Raw genomic sequence first — 23,846 nt, 5'->3', positions numbered from 1 at the left:
AACAGTTGATGGATATGGTATACGATTGTATTCTACCTTTGACCATTACAAAATGGCGCCCACAAACTGGGTTTGGGATGTGACTTCTCATGTTAGTCCGCCTTCTATGTCTAGTAATTGCAAAGGCGCGAAATTCAAATGTGTACCAAACCTGTATATATATGTGACCTCCATCTCACCCGCTCATCAGTGAGCAAGGACGCAAGTCCGAAACGCGTCTGATGACTGGCACCACCACCACCATTTGTTGGAATAAATAACCTGCTACATCGAAGTCTGGCTTGCGGTGATTATTACTGGCGTCTGTGTACCTGTGTGCTGGCTGACGGCTGCCGCCGGCAACTCGTTGGATTTTATATATATATATGTACATACATATGTAAACATATATAATCTGCATATCTATATAAAAACAAATATAAATGCATGCATACATATACATACATGCATCAGTGGCGGCTGGTGACATTTGAAAGTGGCGGGGCGTAACACAATAATCGTACTGCAATGTTGCAAGTGAGCGTAGCGAGCGAGCTCAAAACACCTATGGGGGTTTTGGGGGGGTTAAATAGGTGAATAGAGGCATTAAAAAGTGCCAGATTCACAGTGTATGCTTCGTCTTCCTCCACTTCACATGCACAAGCAAACACCAGCACTGTTCCTTCCTGAGAGTGACGTGCACCACCCCTGCAATCATCTGAAAGACGTGACAACAGCTGTCTGAGTCACACTTTCTTCCTGTCCAGCTGAGCCATCGCAGCCTGATCTAAAAATGCACGTCACACAGGTCGGGGCTGCCTGAAACACGCAGCAATTGCACAACTCGACCAAAGTCTCTGCCCTGTCACAGCTTAGTTTAACTGTGAAGAGCTCGGTCAAACGGTGATCGCTCACAGCCAGTCTCTGTGAACTCAGAAGCGTCCACCCAGTTGCCTAGCAAAGAACCTGGGCGTTGGCAGCCTCTCGTTTATGTCTCAGGACTGACACAAATGAAAAGCGTTTTTAGTGGCTATGTGGGGTACACTGCTGCCATCGCTGGCTGCGTTAACTTGTGGTGAGGTGCTGTAATACCAACACACGTTTTAAAGAGCCATCGTTTCATGTCATTATTTTGTAGTGCAGAATAAAATGCTTGTTCATTATGACCCGAAGATCAGTGGGCCGGCACTGGAAAAAATGCCCTGTAATGAGCCAAGCATATCATAGGAATCCTGCAGGCACATGTACCCAGGCTTTTCATATCTTGGGCAAAGGTGAAGGCTGCCTGCAACTGAGATTTGTAGAAAACGAATAGTTAGCATTATATAATTTTCATAGCGCCTCATAACCATGTAGAGACTAGAAAGCATTTGTAGTGCTGAAGGAGGAGAAGTGTGCCAAGTATACTGTGCTGTTTGGCCTGTAGAGGGTTCATCGAGCGGCCCTTTGTAGGAAGAGTCTGTCTGGCATTGGGCACAAGGCTTGGCAGGGCTGCAAAGGTGTCACCTCGACTGCTAGTTGCGCCGAAGTACATTGAGAAGCATAAGCGTTAGATGTTTGGAGATATGTTCCTAGGAGCTGAGAACACCTCTGCGCTCGCGGTGTTTCCGAATCCATTAGCCTCATCCCACACACTTACACATGGAAAAGACAGCACATAAAGCAGGGGTACAAGCATAACAGACACAGAATAATAAAATAAATATAAAAAACTTACCTTGGCTTCCCGCGTTGACTCCCGACTCGAGTCCCGAGACTGCAGACTCCCGCCGTCCTGGATTTTGAATGCCGCCGCTGCGTCTGACCTGGTGTGGGCTCTCGTCACTGAAGGCTGCAGGCAGCCTCCCTCCCCTCCATGGTAGCCGGCGCTGATTGGTTCGGCCGGCTGCCCTAACCGCGTCATTTCTCCTAGTCTGCATCCTGCAGAACGGAGAGTGGGAGGTGGCTTGGGGGAGCGGCTTGCCCACTGTTGCTAATACTGTCTGTTTGGACAGCCTCTCAGGCTGTCCAAACAGACAGTATTAACAACAGTGGGCAAGCCACTCCCCCAAGCCACTTCCCCCTGCCCTGAGGCTCGAGTAACCAGGAATCTGCTGACTGCTTTCTCGCCGTGCAAGAAGGGCAGGCAGAAACAAATGGTAGTTATAAATAAATAACTACCATTTGTTTCTGCCTTCTTCTTGCACGGCGAGAAAGCAGGGGGGGCGGCGCCCAAAGGCCCCCATGGAAGAACCGCCACTGATATGCATACATATGCATGTTATTTACATGAAAGTTTTAAAAACACTAATAAAAGCAAAGCTAAAAAGCCACCTCATTACAAACAGAATGGCTTTAACTTAAACGAGGGTGAGATCTATTGCATTTTTAATGCTTGTTTACTTTGGTTCCATCAAGAAGGCATTCAGATGTGTCACACATTTGCCAATAAATCTTGAATGTTAGCACTCTAGTTGCTTATTATATCACTGTAGCAAAGCTACTGCTCACCAGGGAAGTCTGCTGCTGGTGTTCAAAGTGCATGTTTCAGCCTGCATGGCAGGATTTCTTTAATGAAATAGAAGAGGATTTGAGAAGTCACTCAAAATGTGCACTAATTTTTCTTTCTGAAGCACTAATCATACTTTCTATGGTAAAATATACCCCATCATTTTGTTCCTTTTTAAATTAAATGTTTTAAGAGTTACCACTTTATTCCAATCAAGATGGCTTCAGGTGTGCCATACCTTTGTAATAAGTAGGACTGTTAGCACTCTAGTTGTTCTTTAGAGCACTCTGGGACATTCTGTCATTGGGCTATACTTGGGTTACATCTGGGTGATATTTGGGCTACATTTGGGCTCTTTTGTCTCTGGTGGCCATCTTGGGAGACTGCATGTCAGAATTGTTTAATGAAATAGAAGAGGATTTGAGAAGTCACTCAAAATGTGCCCTAATTTTTCTTTCTGAAGCACTAATCATACTTTCTATGGCAACATTAACCCCCTCATTATGTTCCTTTTTAAATTAAATGTTTTAAGAGTTACCACTTCATTCCAATCAAGATGGCTTCTGGTGTGCCATACTTTTGTCATAAGTAAGACTGTTAGCGCTCTAGTTGTTCTTTAGAACACTCTAGGAGGCTGCAGTAGAACACAAAGGAATCAACTGACAATCTCTGTCGTTGTTGTATGTACATGTTTTACTGAGAATGTCAGACTTCATTCTCACATGACTGAGAAAGATAATGTGAATTTACAGAAAATATGCTTTCAGTTTAGCTTATAGATCCCCTTCCAAACCACTGTAGGAAAAGCATGAGATAATAGTTTTCTTTCAAACATGATTCATGATATCCCAGCAGAAGGCTTTTTCACATGGAAAAATCACCTTAGAACACACCACAATTCCCAAAATGAGTATGGTACTATCAACAAATGATTTATAATGTAACTATTAACTACAATGCTTTTTAATGAGGTGATATCATGTATATTGGTCCCAAGATGGCTGCAACACTTCTTGGATGAAATGCTGACAGCCAATCAGATATCACGATGAGATGTGTGGTTAGGCTCCGCCCAGATATATATCTGTTTTTGAAGTTAATTTTCATAAAAACCACTGGAGCAATTTTCACCAAATATAGAAAAGGCACTTCTGCGTACCAGTCCCTAAAATTTTGCAAAGTTTGGTGTAATTCCATTCAGCGGTTCGGGCTGTAACCTTGTCTATTCGTCCTATGGAAATTAACATGGGGAAAACACGTTTTGGGACCCCCCTTTTTTCTCAGCCCCCGCAAGACGAATCCCCCCGAAACTTCCAGGGAAGAAGCGGAGCGGAGCTGGCCTACATTTTGGAAAATTACATTCAAATTCCTCAACCGGAGCCAAAGTTATTCCCAATAGAATGTTGCGGATTTCCTATGGTAGCTAGGTCCTAACTATATATACCTGCTGGCTATCGCCAGTAGGTAATATATACATATATATATATATATATATATATATATATATATATATATATATATATATATATATATATATATATATATATATATATATATATATATATGTATATATATATATATATGTATGTATGTATGTATGTATGTATGTATGTATGTATGTATGTATATATATATACATATATAAAGAAACTGGCCGGGATGAGGAGAAAGAAACTAACAGAGATGTGAAAGAGAGCGCATGAGAGGGAGGCTAAACTGATGGAGTGAATTTTTGAATGGTAGAAAGTTCTACCCTAGCAATGTTGCTCAAAACGTCACAATTCACAAATGTGAACTACATTTTGGGTGCTTGTGCCAATTTTGATCCCAGGTTGACCCTGTACCTATGATCCACTTTTTTCGTGTCACCCCAACTCTCTTTCAATGTCCATCCACATTGCTTATGTTTTCTTTCCTCCCTCTCATGTAGCGTTCCATGCATCTTCACATTAACTCCTGAAACTAAAATCACGTGATAACATTCACACCATATTATCCCTTGCAGTGAGCTGAAGTATCAAGTAGACACTTATAATACCATATTCACAGATGTCATTGGCAGATGAAAGTTTGCTTTGGCCCCTACGAACATACAGATGCTATTACTAAGACATAAGCGGTGGAAGAGGCAATTGGATGGAGAGACCTGCAAATTATGTCTGCCATATCTGCCCGTAGAGACGGCTGACTAGGAATGCAGGTAGACTGCATGTCATGTCGCCCATGAGTCTCATTGGTATGGCAGGTGTACGAAAGAATGTGCTGGTTCATGGATGGAGGCAAAGTAGTAGGTAAGAAGAGGAGTGGGAAGTTGGTGCGAGGGTAGAACAAGGAAAGCACATCCTGAAATTAGCTTAGACTGACCTAGGCCCAGTGTGCAAAAGCAAAAATTAAGGATAGATTTGCTGCTCAGAGCAGGCTAAGTAGTGATGAGGCAGGGCAAACCTAGTGCTAGCCTATTGTCTAGTCAATTTTATTGTATGGTTAGTTAAAACCTTTACAAACTTCTAAAAAGCGATTAAATATGCAGGGTGCAATAGTAGAACCATGTGATAAAGCAAGCTTCACGTAACTACCAGCAGAGAGGGTTGAGCTGAACTGTTTTTTTTTTAAAAAGTAGGTAAACGGAAAGTCAGAGCATATAGCGAAATGGACCTTTGCGCATGGAATTAAAAAGGTGTCCAAAATATGCAGAACACAGACCTGCTATGAAATGACAGACCTAAAGAATACAGACAGAGAAGATTCAGCTGAACTATAATTTTAAGGTTAATGCTAGTAAAAGATCACATTTTTACACTGAGATTATGAAGCAATGTGCAAAATACGCAGAACGCAGGCCTGTTGTGCAACAACAGATCTGCAAACATTGCTAAACGAAAGCAGGTCGCAAGCTTATCGTGCTCAAAGGCTGACTAAATACATTCCAGGCAGTGCACGTTTAGAGCAAAGCAAGAATGGTAATAGTCAGTGGAATATTGTAAAAACACTGAGCTATGCCTGAATCGAGAGGGAGGATCAGTAATTTTGAGATTTTAAATCTATTATGAGTAACAACACTTACAGCATTTAAGAATGTGTTACAATGGTACTGGTGGAATTGAGAAAGTCCAGTTTGGTTGAAACCATCGGAGAAACTTGACAGTGTTGACATGGGTAAGAAGGATTAAGGGTGGCAATGACTGACTGCCGGCAGGTGTGCACTCCTAGCCGAATTAAATTGGCACGGAGAAGAATTCTCCTTTGCTGCAGCAATTGAGGGCAGATACATAGGGCCCGATTCACAGAATGAACTTAAGACTCAATCCTAAACTTACTGCTATTTTGGTATTCACAGAATGAACTTACTACTTTTGGTATTCACAGAAGTTAGGATTTTGTCTTAAGTCTTAGGACAGACTTAAGTTAGAATTTTGTCTTAAGTCTGTCTTAAGATTGTCTTAAGACAAACTTAAGACAAAATCCTAACTTCTGTGAATACCAAAAGTAGTAAGTTTAGGATTTTGTCTTAAGTTAGTTCTGTGAATCGGGCCCATAGTATGTGGATCTGAGCAGTGCTAGGCAGGAAAGTGGGCATGAAGATTCCACTCTCCCAGTCTTTATGCCACAAGCCTTGCCTTAATCCATTTAGGTTATGTGCATGAAAGGTAGTCTGCTGCTTATTGGAAGAATAGGATTTTATAACTGACCACTCATGGGAGCGCGTGCTTAGGTTTGACAAATCCTCTACTTATGACAATTTTTTTGCTGTGGATCTTGTTAAATTCTTAAAGACATGGTGAGAGAGGTGTTTCTCCAGGCCTCTGACAGGGAGAGTTCCACCAATTTGTCCTTGAGATGTTACCTGTACAATGATGTTGAATCGGCACCCTCTAATTCGCACCAGATTAGACCGTGCATGGTGTCGGGTGGTGCAGATCCGAGCCTGCGACGGAAGTTAGGAAAACAGCTGCCTCTGGCCCAATGTTTTAAAATGCTGTACTTAAGTCTCAATTGTGCTGATGACACACTTTGGAAGGCGGAGAGTGGCTTTGTAGATTCTGGTAACCAGCTTGTCTACTGGCCCATCTTCCCGGCCCAGGGTGATTTCACTCCCATAGGTTAGTACGGGGATGATTTTTTGCTTTCATCTCCTGGAGAAACGGATTGAGTCTTGGTTCTCGTACCTTTACTGTGACTGCTGAGAGAGCAAACATTAAACTAAAGCCTTTGTTGTTTATGGAGTGTAAGTGAGATGTTACTGATCCTTTACTATCTAGAAAGATGAACAGATATTTGTAGTACTTGCTGTGATGGATTCAGATGCCATAAAGCTGCCACCTACCAGATTTGGTTTTGAACTAAATATGACCATCTTGGTCTTTGCTCAATTACTTTCTATCATATTCTTGGCAGGGTAGGCATGTAGGGTGGTAGGTTGCCATTGAAGGCCAATCTTTGTCTGGCTGAGAAGCACTGCAGCATATGTGTATAGTAGGTGTGTCATGTAATGGCCTCCTAGTTTGAGGCACTTTGCTTCATCAAGGTGCTTTGACAAGTTGGCTATGTATAGATTAAAAAGCAAGGTGGCAAGCAAGTAGCCTTGTTTCAGACCTGAGTTTGTGGGAATCCTCCTTGAAATACAGAAGCCTTCACCTATTTTGATTCTCACCAAAGTGTTGTTGTACAGCTAGCCTTTTGTCTCATCCCTGATTCTCCTGCTGCTCCCACCACATGTTTTCTTGCTTCTCGTCTTTGTTCCCCTCATATTGGGTTGTCTTTGCATCTGTATATGGCTCTGGTTCATCTGACAAGTTTAGGTGGAGCCTCCTATGCCTGTGTTGCTATCTAGTCACAGCCCTTCAATTTTCTTTCCTAGGACTTGTCTCCATTCTACTGCTGCCCCACCATCTCCCATTTCAGGGTTCTGTTGATACTTTGGTTGCCTCAGTGTCCAGCTCCTGCTTTGTCCCACAGATTTCAACATTTTGTAATCTTTCCGGTGTTATGCTGTTTCTTGGTGTAGTTCTAGAGCTTTATGGCTCCTGTTGCACAGAATGTGATTCATGAATCTAGGGCCCACATGCATCAAGCATTTTTGGAGTCGCAAACGGTGCGATTCCTTAAAATCGGCCGTTTGCGATTCCAAAAATGCTTTTTGGAATGCATCAAGCATTTTTAGAAATCACAACTTTTTTGCGATTTCTAAAAATGCGATTGCTTTTAAGAAATCGCAAATTTGCGATTTCTTAAAAGCAATGCATGAATACTTTTTGAATTGCGAATTCGCAATTAGAGGGACAAATTTACCGAGTAGTTGAACTACTCGGTAAATTTGCAAAAACTGTAAATAATGCAGAAAATGCATTTTTAAAACATTCATGTTACGGACACACATGTCCTTAGGACATGTGTGTGTGCAACATGATGCGAAAAATGCATTTCAGGGGTGCATGGGGGGGTCATTTGGACCCCCCTCTCCACCCTTGAAATGGATTGAGGAATTGCGATTTTCAAATTGCGAATTCGCAATTCCCATTCATTCCTATGGGCCTTTTGGCCCATAGGAATGAATGGGAATTGTGAATTCGCAATTTGAAAATCGCATTTTTTATGCGATTCGGTAAAAATAGCGATTTCTACCGAATTGCATAAAATGGAAAGAATAATCATGCATAGGCTTTTGCGATTTCTAAATTGCGAATGGCTATTTATCGCAATTTAGAAATCGCAAAAGCCGAGATTGATGCATGTCGGCCTAGGTGCCTTATTCATGCCCATGCAAAGACTGTGTTTGGTCTGTACAGGTGCCAATTGCAAAAATGGGTAGAAAAGGATGTGCTCAGAGAGGGACATCTGGCACTGGTGGGCAGAGATACTACCTTGTGAAATTGCAGGGCCAGTACGTTTTAGAATCACAACTCAATGGTTATTTTTCTTAGCATGTAAGCGTGGAGGGGAGAGAAATCATTAACAATGCCAATCAGATCAAAAACACTTCTCCTGGACACATAGTAACTACAAACTATTAAGTTAGGTTAGTTAATGTATTATAAAGTCAAAAGTAACTGGACATAAAGACACCTCAAGATGAGGGTGTAGAAATACATTGGAATCAACATAAAGTCAAATATGCAAATAAAGTTGAATCAGTGCAGCTGGCACAAGACAAATAACTCAAGAAGTAGAATGCAGAGGATCAAAGATCATGAGTCCAAATTCCCCTGCATTGAGGGTTGATGAGAATAAAGCATTAATCTACCCCTGAGCTAACGCTAATGTGACATCCCTAATTAAGCATACTTCGAGACAGGGTTGAGAAAAGGTGTCAGCATGTGGAGTGTTCCATGGAAGTCTCTCCACATCAATGGGTTAAATAGCATGAAGCTATTGAGACAGAGCATGTACTAAGATGCTCTCTCTCTGAAGGCAGTGACAAAGTGGGGCCCTTTCCCTACTTGCAACATTCCAATATCACAGGTATCTTCCCAGGATTACTTTAGGATCACGCCATCCACTCTGACTATGTTTCCACAGGTAGGTTTTCACAGGACAGTGATGTTGCCTAACAGCAACATAACAACCTTGATTCCCAGGCCTTCTCCAGTGTGAGGATACAGCAGCACTTCTTATCGGCCTTAACTCTCAATGTATCCTCTTCTCTCCTTGCCTAACTTCTAAAACAGAGATATTATTCTAACTAAGAAAGGCACTTGTTCCACCTGCAACACAAGCATGAGATAGAATTAAATTCACAGCACATATGAAATTTACTATTAATTCTAAAGTGAGAGAAATGCAGTTCAGGCCCACTAGATTCAGCTAACATAAGTTAAATGGAACATGAGCTTTATGAATTGCTTAGGAAATAAGGCACATTCAGTTAATATTCCTATCTGCATATAAAATGACATGATCTAATGAACACATTCAATAATAAATGGTTGTCGACTGCACAACACAAATTGTTCACAATAGTGTTTTTTACTAGTCACAATTCCTTTTCACATTAATTCTTCATGTTTTCTATGCAGTGGCCTAAATACATCACATTTATGTTATTACGATTCAAAGTCCTAACACCTTATGTTAACACGACTAAGGATTATATGCAGATGCATTCTACAAGTTATTATTATTATTATTAAAATTTTGTATAGCACGCAGTTACCCTTGGGCATCCCAGCGCTTTTCCAGACACCATCAGATAGTAAAAACGGCCAGTTTAGTGCAGTCAAGCAGGAAACAAATGGGTTTTGAGACATTTGCGAAATCGCAATGTGCAGGTCTCAGCACGCAATTTTAAAGGAAGCAAGTTCCACAGCTTCGCTGTGTAAACTGAAAATCTTCTCCGGCCGGTGCGGGCCCTTTTAACTCTGGGGACTAAAAGAAGGTGTTTTTGATCAGAGCGCAGCGTTCTGCTCGCTTTGTAGGGGACCGCTAAATTCCTCAATATTGGGGGGCCCTTCCCCTGGAGGATTTTATGGGCTGTATAGAGTGCTTTAAATTTGACTCTTTCCCGCACTGGAAGCCAGTGCAGTGCCTTTAGGGCAGGTCTGGCTGACTGTGTCCTAGGGATGCCCATGAGCAGCCTTGCCGCCGCATTTTGGACCTGTTGGAGTTTATTAAAAGTGGATTCAGGAGCGCCCAAAAAGATGGCGTTACTGTAATCCAGTCTTGATGTGATCAGCCCCTGGATCAGCAACTTCCTTGATGTTACAGGCAAAAGAGGGAAAATATTACGGGCTGAACGTAGCAGGGCAAAACACACTCCTGCAGTTCTCTTGGCTTGGGTCCTAAACGACAAGTCTTGCTCTAGCCAGACCCCCAGGCTCTTGATCACCTCTTTCGAGCTTGGGAGGTCTCCCATGCAGCTCGGCCAACTGGTCAGAGGGAGTGAGGGAGTTTTACTCCCTAACAGCATTATTTCTGTCTTCGAGCCATTCAGCTTAAGAGCTGACTCATCCATCCAAGTGTGAACTTCCGACAGGCAGGAGTGCAGTAGGTCAGGATTCTCTACCAGTTGGGATAGGGCAACCACCAGCTGCGTATCATCCGCATAACTGACGATCTTGATGTCGTAAGGGGCCAACACATCCTCCAATGGGGCCATATATACATTAAACAATGTCGGGCTGAGGGAAGAGCCCTGTGGCACTCCACACTGGAGGGGGATAGATGTAGACCGATCACTGCCTTCCCAAACCTGGTAGGTACGTCCGGTAAGTGTGATTATAATGCACCCCTACAAATGAAAATGAGTTTTGGGCTAGATAAGCCGTGTATGTTCACAGCCCACGTGTGATGAGCCCACCCAGCTGAATGGTTAATTTCCAACATGATACAAGTGTGGAATGGGTAGTGCTGATGCTCATTGAAGTGAGTTGGTTCTTTTTCTGGTGTCTCTTTGTGTATACATCCTGTGATACAGAGAAGGGCTACAGTTCTTGAAGCAACGTGTCCGGGCCTTGAAAATATGTGCTGCCAATGCTGGGCATGGCCAAACAGCAGCACAAAAGAGACTCAGTCTTGAGAAATAAGTCTTAGCGGTGATGGTCAGCACCACCTACACACATTAACCACTGCCTCGTGGGGATGAGGAGATTTTGGGGTGAAAGGAGAAACCATGGTCTTACTTGGTAAGAGGTGAGCGAATGTTGCCTGGAGATTATTGTAAATGTTTGCTCCCTTTGTGAGGGAGCACTTGAGGTATTCTATTTGTGGCTGTGTGTGTGAGTGTGTCTTTTATTGCTTGTACCCTTCCGTTTGTCCGTTTGTATCATATCTGCCATGGAAAATATACAAGGTGCTGTAGTCCAGCTTTGCAGCTGTGCAGCTGAGGCTGAAGAACTTCCTGGTTAAAAGAAGCAGGCAGGTCTGTTTTTTTTCCTTACTATGACAGGTGTTCCCGCCTTTTCATCCTTGAAACACACTAACACCTATTTAAATATTCTGACCTGTCTCCAGGGTGGATATTGCCATGCAATATAGTTCCAATCGCTGACAAAGTTACAACATTGCAGTAGTTCCATATATTTTGCCTGGCATCCCCTTGGAAACATCCCTTCCCTCATACCTAATCCATACCTTCACACTGAGTAAAAGCTGCCATGTATTTGTTTATTGGAAGTTTTATGAGCGATGCCCATCCATCTGGCCGCCTTACAGCGCTAGAAGAAAGATAAACAGAATCAGAGTGACTAAGATGACCCGAATCCAAGGAACCTGAATCCATGCCAGTGTACAGCATGGACCTGGATCGGTCATCCTTTGGTCCTGGGTTGGAAAAGTTTGCTGAACTCAAGTAAGCAAGCTTCTGCCCAGAGCCCAGGACACTGGGTATTTGTTGCAGCGCGTGACAGCTCTGTGCGACCTGTCCAACACGGGGTCGCACAGAGCTGCCACCCATTACAGCATTCCATAGTCTCGAGCCCAGAATACCTATTAATCTTCCTGAGTGTTTTTTTATTTATTGCGATTTTATATAGCGCGAACATTACCTGAAGGTGTCAGAGCGCTTTACAAAAGAACCAGTTGCGTTACATAAGGACTTTGGATTACATGAGTTACATAAGAGATATAAACAGAAAAATTTGCAAATGTACAAGTTGTAAAGTCACTCAAGGAAGAGATACAAACAGATAAACTCTACAATCAAATAGGAATGGTAGTAAGTACAAAGGTCTACTACCTATACCAGTGGTTAGAGTTATATATACAAGTGCAGTGAAAAGGAGGGAAAAATTGCAAATGTATTGTATTGTATTGTAAACTTGTATAGCGCAAACTGTCACCCTACGGGTATCCTGGCGCTGCGACTTAACAGATGACAACAGCAGGCATAAATCCATTTTACAAGTGAAAAACTTATTTTACTCATTCCTGGGGAAAAGCCAGGTTTTCAAGCTTTTTCTAAAAAGAAAAAGGGAATTAGATTGTCTAATACTCTGAGGGAACTCATTCCAGAGGCGTGACGCTGCTATACCAAATGCTCTAACTCCCATCATGGACTTCTTAAATCTGTTGGTCGTCACCAGATTTGCACTGGTAGAACGGAGATTTCTCCCAGGATTATATCAGGTTAGCTTCTCCTGCAAAGGCACTGGACCCAGACCGTGTGCTGCTCTGAATACAATGCAGAGAGACTTAAACTGAATTCTTTCCTTGATAGGTAGCCAATGGAGATCCTTTGTTGCCAGCGCCGTTGAGGATCTGTGTTTCCTATTTAACACCAGTTTCGCTGCTATCGACTGAAATCTCTGCAACTCCTGTAGAACAGCGCAAAATGTACAAGTTGTAAAGTCACTCAAGGAAGAGATACAAACAGATAAACTCTAAAATCACTTAGGAATGGTAGTAAGTACAAAGGTCAACTACATATACTAGTGGTTAGAGATAAAAATATATCCAGTTGCAAATTCACTCAGGATTAAATTTTAACAGCGATTAGGCTTGGAAAATTATATATTACATATTTACAGAGCAGGGAATTCTTGCCATCGTTCAGCCAGTTGTTCAGGGGGCAGGGGAAGGAAGAGGGGGAAGAATAGAAAGAAATGGAAAGGAAGGCAGATAAGTACAGGAAAGTGAGAGTGAAACAAAACGGGAGAGGGACCAGAGAGATTAATAAGATCGTCAAGGAGGAGTAGGTCCAAGACAATAGAAAGGTCGCCCGGCTGGAGACCAGCTGGGACAGAGGAAGAGGTCAAAGATCACTAAGATGACAGGACAGGGGAGTCAAAGAAGAAGATCACAAAATGGCGGGGAGCATCAGAGTCCAAGTCAGAAAGTCAAGGGAGCAAATTCCAAATACACCAAGAGCAAATTTCGCGTAGGGTAACTAGAGGGGAAAATGAGCAAGAGAGTCAGGAGGGGGAGGGCAGTCAGTTTCAAAGTCATAGCCGTACTGTCCATGAGCAAACGTTGAGGACGTGCCTGAAGAGCAGTCCGTCGCGATCCAAGAAGAGGTGGTCTTCGTTCTCCAGCGGGAAGGGCCTATGATCAGATTTTCTGTCCAGCTACATTCCAAGTGCTAGAGTAAATATTTGCATATCGTCGTTCTTTGACTAAGGAGCTAGAAGTTAGACCACAGGTGGCATTTTTTAACATGTAAGTTCAACGTTGATGAGCAAAAAGTTTTGGAACCAGCCTCATAGTGATCTGCATATATGTAGGTTTCTGTCACGAAAGAGAGTTTAAATTGAAATTCCTGTGGAGTATGTTATTTTACTGTGATGATGCCAATATTGTTTTATTTACTGTTTTTTTCAATCAGTTTAATTATAGTGTTTTGTAAATATCTAATTGTGTAGGTATTTTTTAGAATTCCTGTTGTAGAGGTACTAGTTACGTGTTTTGTGTAAAGTTTATTTCATGTTTAGAAATTAAGGAAATTGCTCAATCAATCTGACTGGAAAAACTCCCATTCATATAGTTAATGTATTGACGAAGGATATCAAGAGAAATAATATTGTTATTAATAAGTTTTACAGCAGTGTTTAGGAATAGTGTTTTCGAGGAAGCTGAGCCACAACATGATTGCGTACTCATGGGTGGTATAAATGGACTGCGCAGGCCACCAGCACACAGGAGAACAGATTCTATGTGCGGGAGAATTTGGCAGCTGTGTGCATATGTAGAATAACTGGGGTTTGCATGCAGTGTGAAGGGCTAAGATTGTCGCTTCAAAGTCCAACTACGTTGCCTTTTACAGCAAATATTGGAGCCTTTTAAAAGCCATCCGGAAAACCACTTCATCCAACTATGTACAGTTAGTCTGACTCAAAATTAAAACTATGCAGAAACCTATGCTGGGTGGTAGCGGTGAAATAACCCAATCAACCCAGGATTTTAGGCTCCAGATTGCTTCCATCTGGGATTGAACTAACAGGGCCTTAAGCCATAAAAGGCTTGTCCAGGTTTATTAGTTTACCTTATGTTGGACACGTATTGGCAAGGCCACGCTATATATAACACAGTTCCACATACATTATGAACATACGTTGATCTAAAAATCCACAATTGCTTTACTAATAAAACTAACTAAAACATTAAATCCATGTGTCACAGACAGTTTTTATTTTGTTTTGTTTATAGGAGAATTCGGTGACAAGGGACTGAAGGGTGGAATGGGTCGCCATGGAAAAATTGGCCCAATTGGTTCGAAAGGTATTTATGTTCATCCATTTCTGTCATGCACTATCGAGCAATGGGCTTGATGGACTGCCCTGTGATGCTTCCAAAAAAAAAATTAGTTTATAAAATTCTCATTTTCTGGTTCTTGCTCTTAAAAATATTTTTGTTTTGTTTGGGCCCAATTCACAAAAAATGTTGTGCATGTAAGTGAAAATAACTCTTCACTGGTGACTTAGGGCCTGATTACGATAGCGGTGGAACCATCACCGGCAGGCAGTCGGTGGCGGTCCCACCAGCCCATTGGATCTGACCACCTGCATGACCACCGCATTATGATGCAGGTGGTCAGATCTCGACTGGCGGGGGGAAAGACCTCCGCGTCAGACAGGAAAGAGGATCCTGTCAGTGTGGAGTTCGGACTCCTATTCCCTATAATGAGGCGGTGCCTGCTCCGGCACCGCCATAGGGATTTAGGATGTCCCTTTCCACCGGCCCTTTCATGGCAGTCAACCCGCCATGAAAAGGCAGGCGAAAAGTGACTTGTGGGCCCCCAGCAGGACCCCCTTCCCTTCTGGACCTTGGGGGGCACCTGTGGTGCACCACTACATATCCTTGTACCATGTGACAGGCACCTCATGGTGCCTGCCACACAGTGCAGGGATATGTCAGATGTCTATATTTTGTACTGTGGCTTGTGCTGCAGCCCTCAGCAAATGCCGCAATACAAAGTATACATATTGCGACCGCCATGAAGGCGGGCGCATTGTAAAGCGGGCAGCTGGACCGCTGACTACTAGTCGGGCAGACCTGCTTCCAAAGCGGTGCCGGTCGGACTTAAGTCTGACCGGCATAGTAATCAGGCCCTATATGCTGATCAAATTTGCAAGAGTGAAAACGTCATGGTCTTGGCAGTGAAGCCCTTGGAAATGGACAAAACACTCAGGAACCAATTTACGGCGCCATTTCAGCTGCACAGCCGACAATGAGTCCAATCAATTAAGTACTTCATCATTTATCTCATGTAATCCTTATTCTTCTCTGATCATTTTTCTTTTTCAACTTGTCAATTTCTTCAATTCATTTTACTCATTTTCATTCGATGTAAGATGGGTCACAAACACACAGGAGGCAAAATGGTTTCCAGATGTCATGCATTTTATTAAAAACCCAATGCATTTCGGGAAATCATCCCTTCGTCAGGGGTATCCAGAATAAACAAATGAATAAATGTAACCATAATGTGGTACCCTTCTACATATTAAGCACAAAAACATTATTTATTTACAGATTTATATGCTTACTAAATTCACTCAGCCTATAGCGTTAATCCAAAGGAGTACGTAACACTCTTTTCCTACTGAAAACTCCTTCTTTGTAGTAACCCTCCAGTACAAAGCAGGAGTTTTCAGTAGGAAAAGAGTTTTTGTTTTTGTGCTTAATATGTAGAAGGGTACCACATTATGGTTACATTTATTCATTTGTTTATTCTAGAATGAAAATGAGTAAAATGAATTGAAGAAACTGGCAAGTTGAAAAAGAAAAATGATCAGAGAAGAATAAGGATTACATGAGATAAATGATGAAGTACTTAATTGATTTTACTCATTGTCGGCTGTGCAGCTGAAATGGCGCCGTAAATTGGTTCTTGAGTGTTTTGTTCATATTGCAGCGCAACTGGACGGAGCGCTAACCATGCTTGCACGCCTAAAATGTTAAGCTTTAAATGACTAGTTTCTATTTAAAACACGGAGGACCTGTGGTGTGCATCTCGCAACTCGTTTTTCCTATTGCCCTTGGAAATGGCCCACATTTCACACTGAGCTGTAATGGGGCCAGCCATCCGAATCCTTTTTTTCTTCGAATCTGTGATATGAACATGTTGGTGTGTGTTCATCGAACAATGTTTTTTGAAGAAAATGTCAGATCTGGAGATGGCTCGCTGAAGATGTGGTCTAGTGGCTAAAATACTTACCATGGAGCTGGTGGCTTGGGATTGAAATCCTTTCTCAGCACATCACCAAAAATATATGATTCTGAACAAATCACTTTATCAGCTTGTGCTTTAAATTGCAAATATGCTTAAATATGTAAATGTTACTGTAAAGTGTGTTGTCTAGTACGGTGTCAGTTACAGGTTACTGGACCTCCCTATTACTTCCTGCATTTTGATTTGAGAAAAAATAGACGCCTTAATAGAGTTCTCCAACAGTGTTTAATCAGTATTCCTCACAACGCTTTCACTAACAACAGCAAAGTTTACTAAATGGTGTGCAAAACAGGCACACACTCTGCCAACCAGTTGTATAATCCAGATATAAAAACAAAACTCTTTTGATTGTAAATAAATCTAAAAAAGACAGCCGCTCAACATCCCTTTAATCAAAACTATATAAGGCCAATCTTGTTTGACAAAAATCACTAGTTGTGGGGGTTCTCCTTATAAATGTATCCTATGAGAGGAGGGGGTGTCCGATTGTACAATGTGGTCTAGTGGTTGGGGTGGAGTTGAGAGGGAGGAACAGGAACAGGAGGGGCCAGTGACCGGAACCAGGGCAGTTAGAATAGGGACAGGCACGAGGAAGGAAGCATGTAATAAAGCTCCTTTAAAGACCTCATGTGTGTGTAGTTATTCTTGTCAAGATATGACAACTGGCGACGAGGGTGGGATTTGCAGCCTGGCATCCCTGAACCCTGCAAAGAAACGTCCTGTCCCTGGGCACCAAGAAAAGGAAAGTCGCCGTCGCGACACGTGTGCCCCAGTGAAATTGCCGCCAAGAACCTGAGGCCAGCGATAATTGTCCCAGCTCCGCGAGTGCCAGTCGCGTAGAGCTTTGCAGGATCAGCGTGGTCGAGCGCTAAAGAAGATTTGAATGGAAGCGCTGTGTGGCGCCAAAACCAGAAGCTTATCCCGGGGCATGTAATCAGTGGTGCGCTGCGGAGACAGAGATCGGGAGCCTACCCCGATCCTACCCTGCTGCTCCAGTAGTTGAGGAGCGTGTGAGACATTGTGGAAGCTGTGAAGAAGTGCTGGGGAAAGAGCGCCGGCATGCGCTGAAGCCAGACACTTACCCCCGATGCGTGAGACACGGCACGCGTGGAAAGAAATGAAGTCGGGAGCCTACCCCGACCTCACCGGTATGTGCTGACGGCCCAGAAGCGTGTGCAGCATCGACAAAGCCCTGCCTCCTCCAGGGACCGGCACAAGACTGAAGAGAAAAGACACCGAGGACGGGAGCCCACCCCGGTCCTACCTGTGTCCCAAGAAGCGTCTGGAGACTCAGCTGCGTTGAGGAGCAGTGGTCCGCGTCTGGAGACTCAGCTGCATTGAGGAGCAGTGGTCCTGGCCTCCGCGAGCGTCTTGTGTGCCTGCCATCGGTCCGGTGAGTAAACATCGGCGTGGAAGCAGCAAAAAGAGCCAAATCTCGGCAGAAACGAGATTTCCACTACAGCGGCCATCTTAGAGTCAGGCAGTTTTGCTCCCATCCCCTGTTAGAGATCCAGGCGGCCATCTTTAAGTCAGGCAAGCAGAGCTTGGCAACGAGCATTGATAAAGACAAGCAACAAGCATTGGCGCCCATAATATAACAAGCATTGGTAAATAAAATGATGACATTGAATGAACACTGGCAAGTGACGGACTATATCGATGAACGCACATTGACAGAATACAAGTAAACAAGCATTGGCACCTATGTTGTATCAAGCATTGGCAAATGCAGGAAGGATAAAACAATGCAAACAAACACGAGCAACCGCAAGTCTTGAAGGAAACAAGCACTGGTGGATCGAAACGAACAAACGTTGATAAATTCAAAGTGGCAGCAATCCAACAAGCATTGGTAATTGCAAGAGACAGATAAAGGCAATAGTAAAACCGCAACAGCACAACAAGCAGAAGCAAGTGCGAGGGTTCACAATAAATAATCATGAACGAAGGTAAAGAGAAAACAAGCACGAGTCGACGCCCGAGACTAAACAAGTAAACAACCACGAGTACATGCAAAAGTGCAATTTGTAGACAAGCACAAGCAGATGCCGGAAATACAAATGAAACAAGCACGAGCTAACACAAATAACAAACGAAGACTATCTTGAGCACAATTGAGCACTGATACAAGCAACAAGGAGTGTGATGAATCGAAGTGATTTTAACAAACCAGCACCAGTAATAAGAATGAAACAAGCATTGCTACCTACAAATGAACAATAAGGAATCAGTCTTAGCAACCTTAAATGAACGGAGGTTGGCAAAAGAGTAGAAGCAAACATTGATCCACACAAGCGAACAAGCCGTGGCAGGCGTAATGAAAGAACACGCATCGGCCAGAGGAAATATACGCCAGCAAATGCCATAGCCAAGCAAAGTAAACGGTGAACACAAACACGCACTAATACCGGTGACAAGGAAGCGAATGAATAAAAGCAACTGTCAGCAACAAGCACTGGCACCTACACGATTCACAGCGCGCCAAGCACAAGTCGGTACCGGAAACAAGCGAAGACTGCACTGAACATAAACAAGCACGGACGACCACAAGCTCCGAAGTCAGCAAGCACAAACAAACGCAGATCCCGAATGTAAGAAGTACGAGCAAAGACAAGCGCCAAAGTAGACGTTTGGCACCAAGTGAAGACAAACAATTGAGCAGAGTGAACAGTCCTGTAATCAGAGCAGATCGGAATCTTCCTCCCTCATGGCAGCGGGAAAAGCAACTCAACGGTCTAATCCCTGTATTGAAGTGCCACCCCCAGTGACACAGACTGACACTCGGAATCTGGGTCTCGAATGGAATCGGTGGCTGGACTCCCTGGACGATTTTCTTGATGCAATCGATGAACAAAGGGATGGACAATGTCTGACACTACTCCTCCAGCTAGTCGGTCATGAGGGCCGTCGCCTAATCAGATCATTTCCCAAAAGGGACACAGAGAGCTATGGAAGACTCCAAGTGACGCTACGTGCCCATTTTCATGCACTGGTGGAAGTGGATCATGCTCGCATCGCTTTCCATACAGCGCGGCATAAACCAGGAGAACCACTGCCGAGATTCATTACCCGGTTACTAAGTCTGGTACCCTGTTGCCACTTTAACACATTTACTAATGAGGAAGCAGTTCGACTCCGAATAATCGAAGGTTGTTCAAGCGCAGACACGAAGCGCAAGATTCTTCAGGAACAATGGTCGCTAAAGAGAATCATCAGAGGGGCCGAGGCTGGAGTGCGAATAAAAGCAAAAGACTTCTCGAAAGACGTGCAATCAAATGCAAGACGCATGGATGTCTGGAAAGAGGCACCCCTCATGCCTAAGGGAGAGGCCCAAGAAACAAACAAAGCTGAAAAGAGGGAGGGTGAATCAGAGTCAAGAATCCAGAGACAGAACGTTATGGAACACTCCAAGTCACCATCACAAAAGACAAGGATGAATCAGGATCGCGAAAGCGGTACGGATGCAACCTCATGGAGCTATTCAACCTCAAGGAGTCAGTCAACAGATGAGGACACTGATACAACCTCACAAAGTTATTCAACCTCAAGGAGTCCGTCAACTGATGACGAGAACGATTATGAAACAGATGACGTGTCAAGCAGGACAAATCTCACCCATGGACAAGATGGCAGATTGCTCAACAAGAAGGTAAGAAAGATGACCTACGGAAGAAGGGACCTATCCCGTCAATGCCGGGAACCAGCACGCGGACAACCCCGGCCATCCTCCCGCCATGCACTAAAGTCTACAGATGAGTCCGAGGAAGCATCAAGCAGTGAGACAAATCACCCCAATGACACGGACGTTAACACAAACAACAAGCGAGGAAAAGAAACCAACCGCACGAGGAGTAGCAAGCCACTCAGACACCAGAAAGGGAGAGGCATGTGCACTACAGACAGTTGTGTCAACGAGAAAGCGGAGAAGAGACAATTGATGTCCCGTGGAAAGGGTGAAGACCAAATGCTCCGAGACCAAACTAATGACGTAAACGATCCCCCCACAGCAACAACACAGAGGACACAAAAGGAAACATACCCACGGAAATGCTCCGTAAACAACTCCGACTCCAGGAGCATGTCATCCCAGAATGCCAACTCAATAAACATATCAGTCACGACGCCCTCAAAAGAACGTTCTCAGAGGAAATTGGCAACCGACTCCTCCGAGTCGGAAGACATGTCTGTCCGATCATTTGGGTCAACAAAATCATGGTCCCGACCACAGCCATGGCATCAATCACCCGGACGCACAACAGAACCAAAGGACAACACGTCACGTCAGCCATCGTCACCTCAAGACATAAATAAGATACCGTCACCCCTGATGGGGTCAGAGAGGTTGACTAAAAGAACTGATGGAAGGAGAACAGAGAGATGGGACAATATCTATTCAGTGGCAAAGGACTATCCCGTCACCCTACGGGGAGGACCGAACGTGGTGACAGAAACAAACTGCCACCAAATGAGAGACAAACAGACACATGACCAGGTGGTCAAGGGTCTCGCCAGCCTCAACCATGAGCGAGAAGGGAAGAAACGAACAGTGGCAGCAAATGAGGCCAAGAATCAAGACAGGACACCCACCTCAGATGGTACATTGATGTCTGGCGTGCCCGACGGTGCACAGATGAACAGTGTTGCTCCCAACCGGACGAGACAAAGAGAAATAACCTTACAGGAGGGAGTTTGGAAGAAGACCGGAACATTATCCACTCCTAAAGAAGATCAACCGTCAACAGAACAAGAGTCACCAAGGCACGCAGACTGCCACTGCCGAGTTGAGCCAGCAGCAGTCACACAACATGAAAGAACCATGACAACTGCGGAACTGGATAATAAGCCGCCCATACCCAATGGGTCACCCTTTCAGAAGTGCAATCCGGTCGTCAAGGATGTTTTGGCTAAGACGCCGGAAAGAGTGATCAACGTCAGGACCCCCACGGATTCGACGCTACTGATACTCGAAGAACAAGTTGTCCGACAACCCGTGTGGTGGACTGAAGAATTGCGAACACTGTGGAAATTAAGTTCAGTTTGTTAAGAAGGGGGGAGATGTCCGATTGTACAATGTGGTCTAGTGGTTGGGGTGGAGTTGAGAGGGAGGAACAGGAACAGGAGGGGCCAGTGACCGGAACCAGGGCAGTTAGAATAGGGACAGGCACGAGGAAGGAAGCATGTAATAAAGCTCCTTTAAAGACCTCATGTGTGTGTAGTTATTCTTGTCAAGATATGACAGGGGGCATAGTTACTGACTAGGCATATTTTTTAAGCAATAATAGGTTCACTGCTTAGAAGAGGCAAATCCTGTCTTTTGGACGAGGCACACCTGTCATGGTAAGGTAGTTTATGATGAAGGCATCCAACTGTGCTTGTCTGTTTGATAATGCTCATTAAAATATTCCAGGTCAAATAAAGATTACTGTTTTTTAACTAGTTACAGTAATCAGGCTTGGCGGTGCCTGTACTGCCTGTGACAAGATCGTGCGTCATAATAATATATTTATTTATCTATATTTTTTGTTCCCGACGGCAGATCCAATTAGTGCAGTGGAATCCTGGGCATATAAAAAACGATTGCTTTAACCACATGCGCGCTAGTGGAATTCTCCTTCTATGCTGGGATTTTAAAAAACCCATGTTACATGACGAGCTGGGCTCGTCATCAGCGTGTGAGGAGGCTACACCATGACGAGCCCAGCTCGTCATGAGCCTGGAAGGGCTTAACTGATCTTATGTATGCATCGGTGAGCATTGAGTACCTTGGGTCCTGTGTCAATCTTGGTTCTCTTACACTGAAATAATCTTATTGTCTTAGATGGAAATTACGATTTGTAATTGTCTAACTTTTAGCTACCCTACCTTTACTGATATAGTTGGTTGTGTTTGGTCTTTGCTTAGTAGAATAGTATGAGAATTTCTCACAGAAACCTTGCAAAAATAATGTGTTCTCTGTGCATACCTGAATTAATTTGCAATGTTTCTTGTCTAGGTGAAAAGGGTGATGGTGGTGATATGGGACCTCCTGGACCCAATGGAGACCCAGGTAAATGCATTAACATACTGCAAAAATTGAAGGGTAATAACAATAAATACATTGGCAATTTTTAGGTTCTGCACTTCATATGTGGTGCAGAGAAAAATGTGCTTCATTTTGTGAGGTTCAGAAGTCCAATCTTAATTCTTATATATATTTTTTTCACAACAAATTTGATTGAATTTGTACTTTACAAACCAGGAGGATCTGGACATAATGAGACATGTTTCCATTTTAGAATACAGCAGTGATACCAATTTTCCCACTTACTATTGTTGCCATATGTACATACAAGAACAAATAAAATAACAAAACTGTGTAAACTTTTTTGCATCCATACATTTGTTCCGTGCCTTGTCCCTCCCAATATCTGCTTTATATGATTAGTATTATTCTGTTCTAGCACATATGACTTTATGTCATCTTATAATCGTTGGTTAATGTTATGTATGGTTCTTTGCCATATTTTGGTATGCTTCTGTGGGCATCCGCAGGTTATGATAACTGGAAGTTCCAGACCCTTATTGAAGTCCATGCCTCTTTTCCAGGCGCCTAGGTGAGGTGGAGTGTCGGTTTTCCATTGTCTAGTGATATTGCATTTGGCGAGTGTGAGGCCAAGAAATAGTAAGTGTTGCTTATATGTAGTTCTCCCTATAACCTCTGCACAGTGTAATAGTATGAGTTTGAGTGATCTAGGGAGATCCCATACCAACATCTCCGCCAGGCAATCTATAATGCCTTGCCAGAAGCGATCTAGGGCTCTGCAGGACCAGATCGTATGCATGAGCGTACCCTTGTCTTGCTGACACCGTAGGCACTGTGAGGATGCAATCACACCCAATATTCCATAATCTATGTCTGGTATAGTATAGCCTGTGAAGATACCTGAATTGTGTGCGTCTTAGGCAGGCTGATATCGCAGCACCTCTTGGTGACTCGAGTGCTTCTGTCCAATCATCATCGTCAATTGTGCCTAAGTCAGTTGCCCATGTCGCCCTGAGAGTATCTAGGGTGTTGTGGTTGTTCATGATCAAGGATTGATAGATTTTCGAGATTTTCTGTTCCCCAAGATCGCCATCAAGAGTCTACCCTCCAGCAGACTGAATTCCGGTAGATTAGTTAAACCTTGGATGTGGGTATGTAGTGCATGTCTTAATTGCAGATATTTACAGAAATGTATTGTAGGGCATAGAGAATTCCTTTTGGAGGTCTTGGAATGATTTGAGGAGGTGAACCTTCAC

The 23,846-nt window shown here is 43.5% G+C and overlaps 1 protein-coding gene across 3 annotated transcripts in view; it reads left to right on the top strand.

Moving 5' to 3' along the window:
- COLEC11 (collectin subfamily member 11) overlaps positions 1-23,846 on the top strand; it is a 422,362-nt gene that overhangs the window by 298,357 nt on the left and 100,159 nt on the right. For all 3 annotated transcript variants that reach the window (XM_086926377.1, XM_086926375.1, XM_086926376.1), the window contains exons 4-5: positions 14,543-14,614; positions 22,561-22,614. In XM_086926377.1, the coding sequence (XP_086782503.1) occupies positions 14,543-14,614; positions 22,561-22,614 (126 nt within the window). The remainder of the gene's footprint in view (positions 1-14,542; positions 14,615-22,560; positions 22,615-23,846) is intronic.

Source organism: Lissotriton vulgaris, chromosome 6 (genome assembly GCF_964263255.1).
Source record: "Lissotriton vulgaris chromosome 6, aLisVul1.2, whole genome shotgun sequence".
In the NCBI taxonomy this organism is placed as follows: Eukaryota; Metazoa; Chordata; class Amphibia; order Caudata; family Salamandridae; genus Lissotriton; species Lissotriton vulgaris.
Note: the sequence above shows the minus strand (reverse complement) of the source record. Positions and strands in the feature narration are given on the sequence as shown.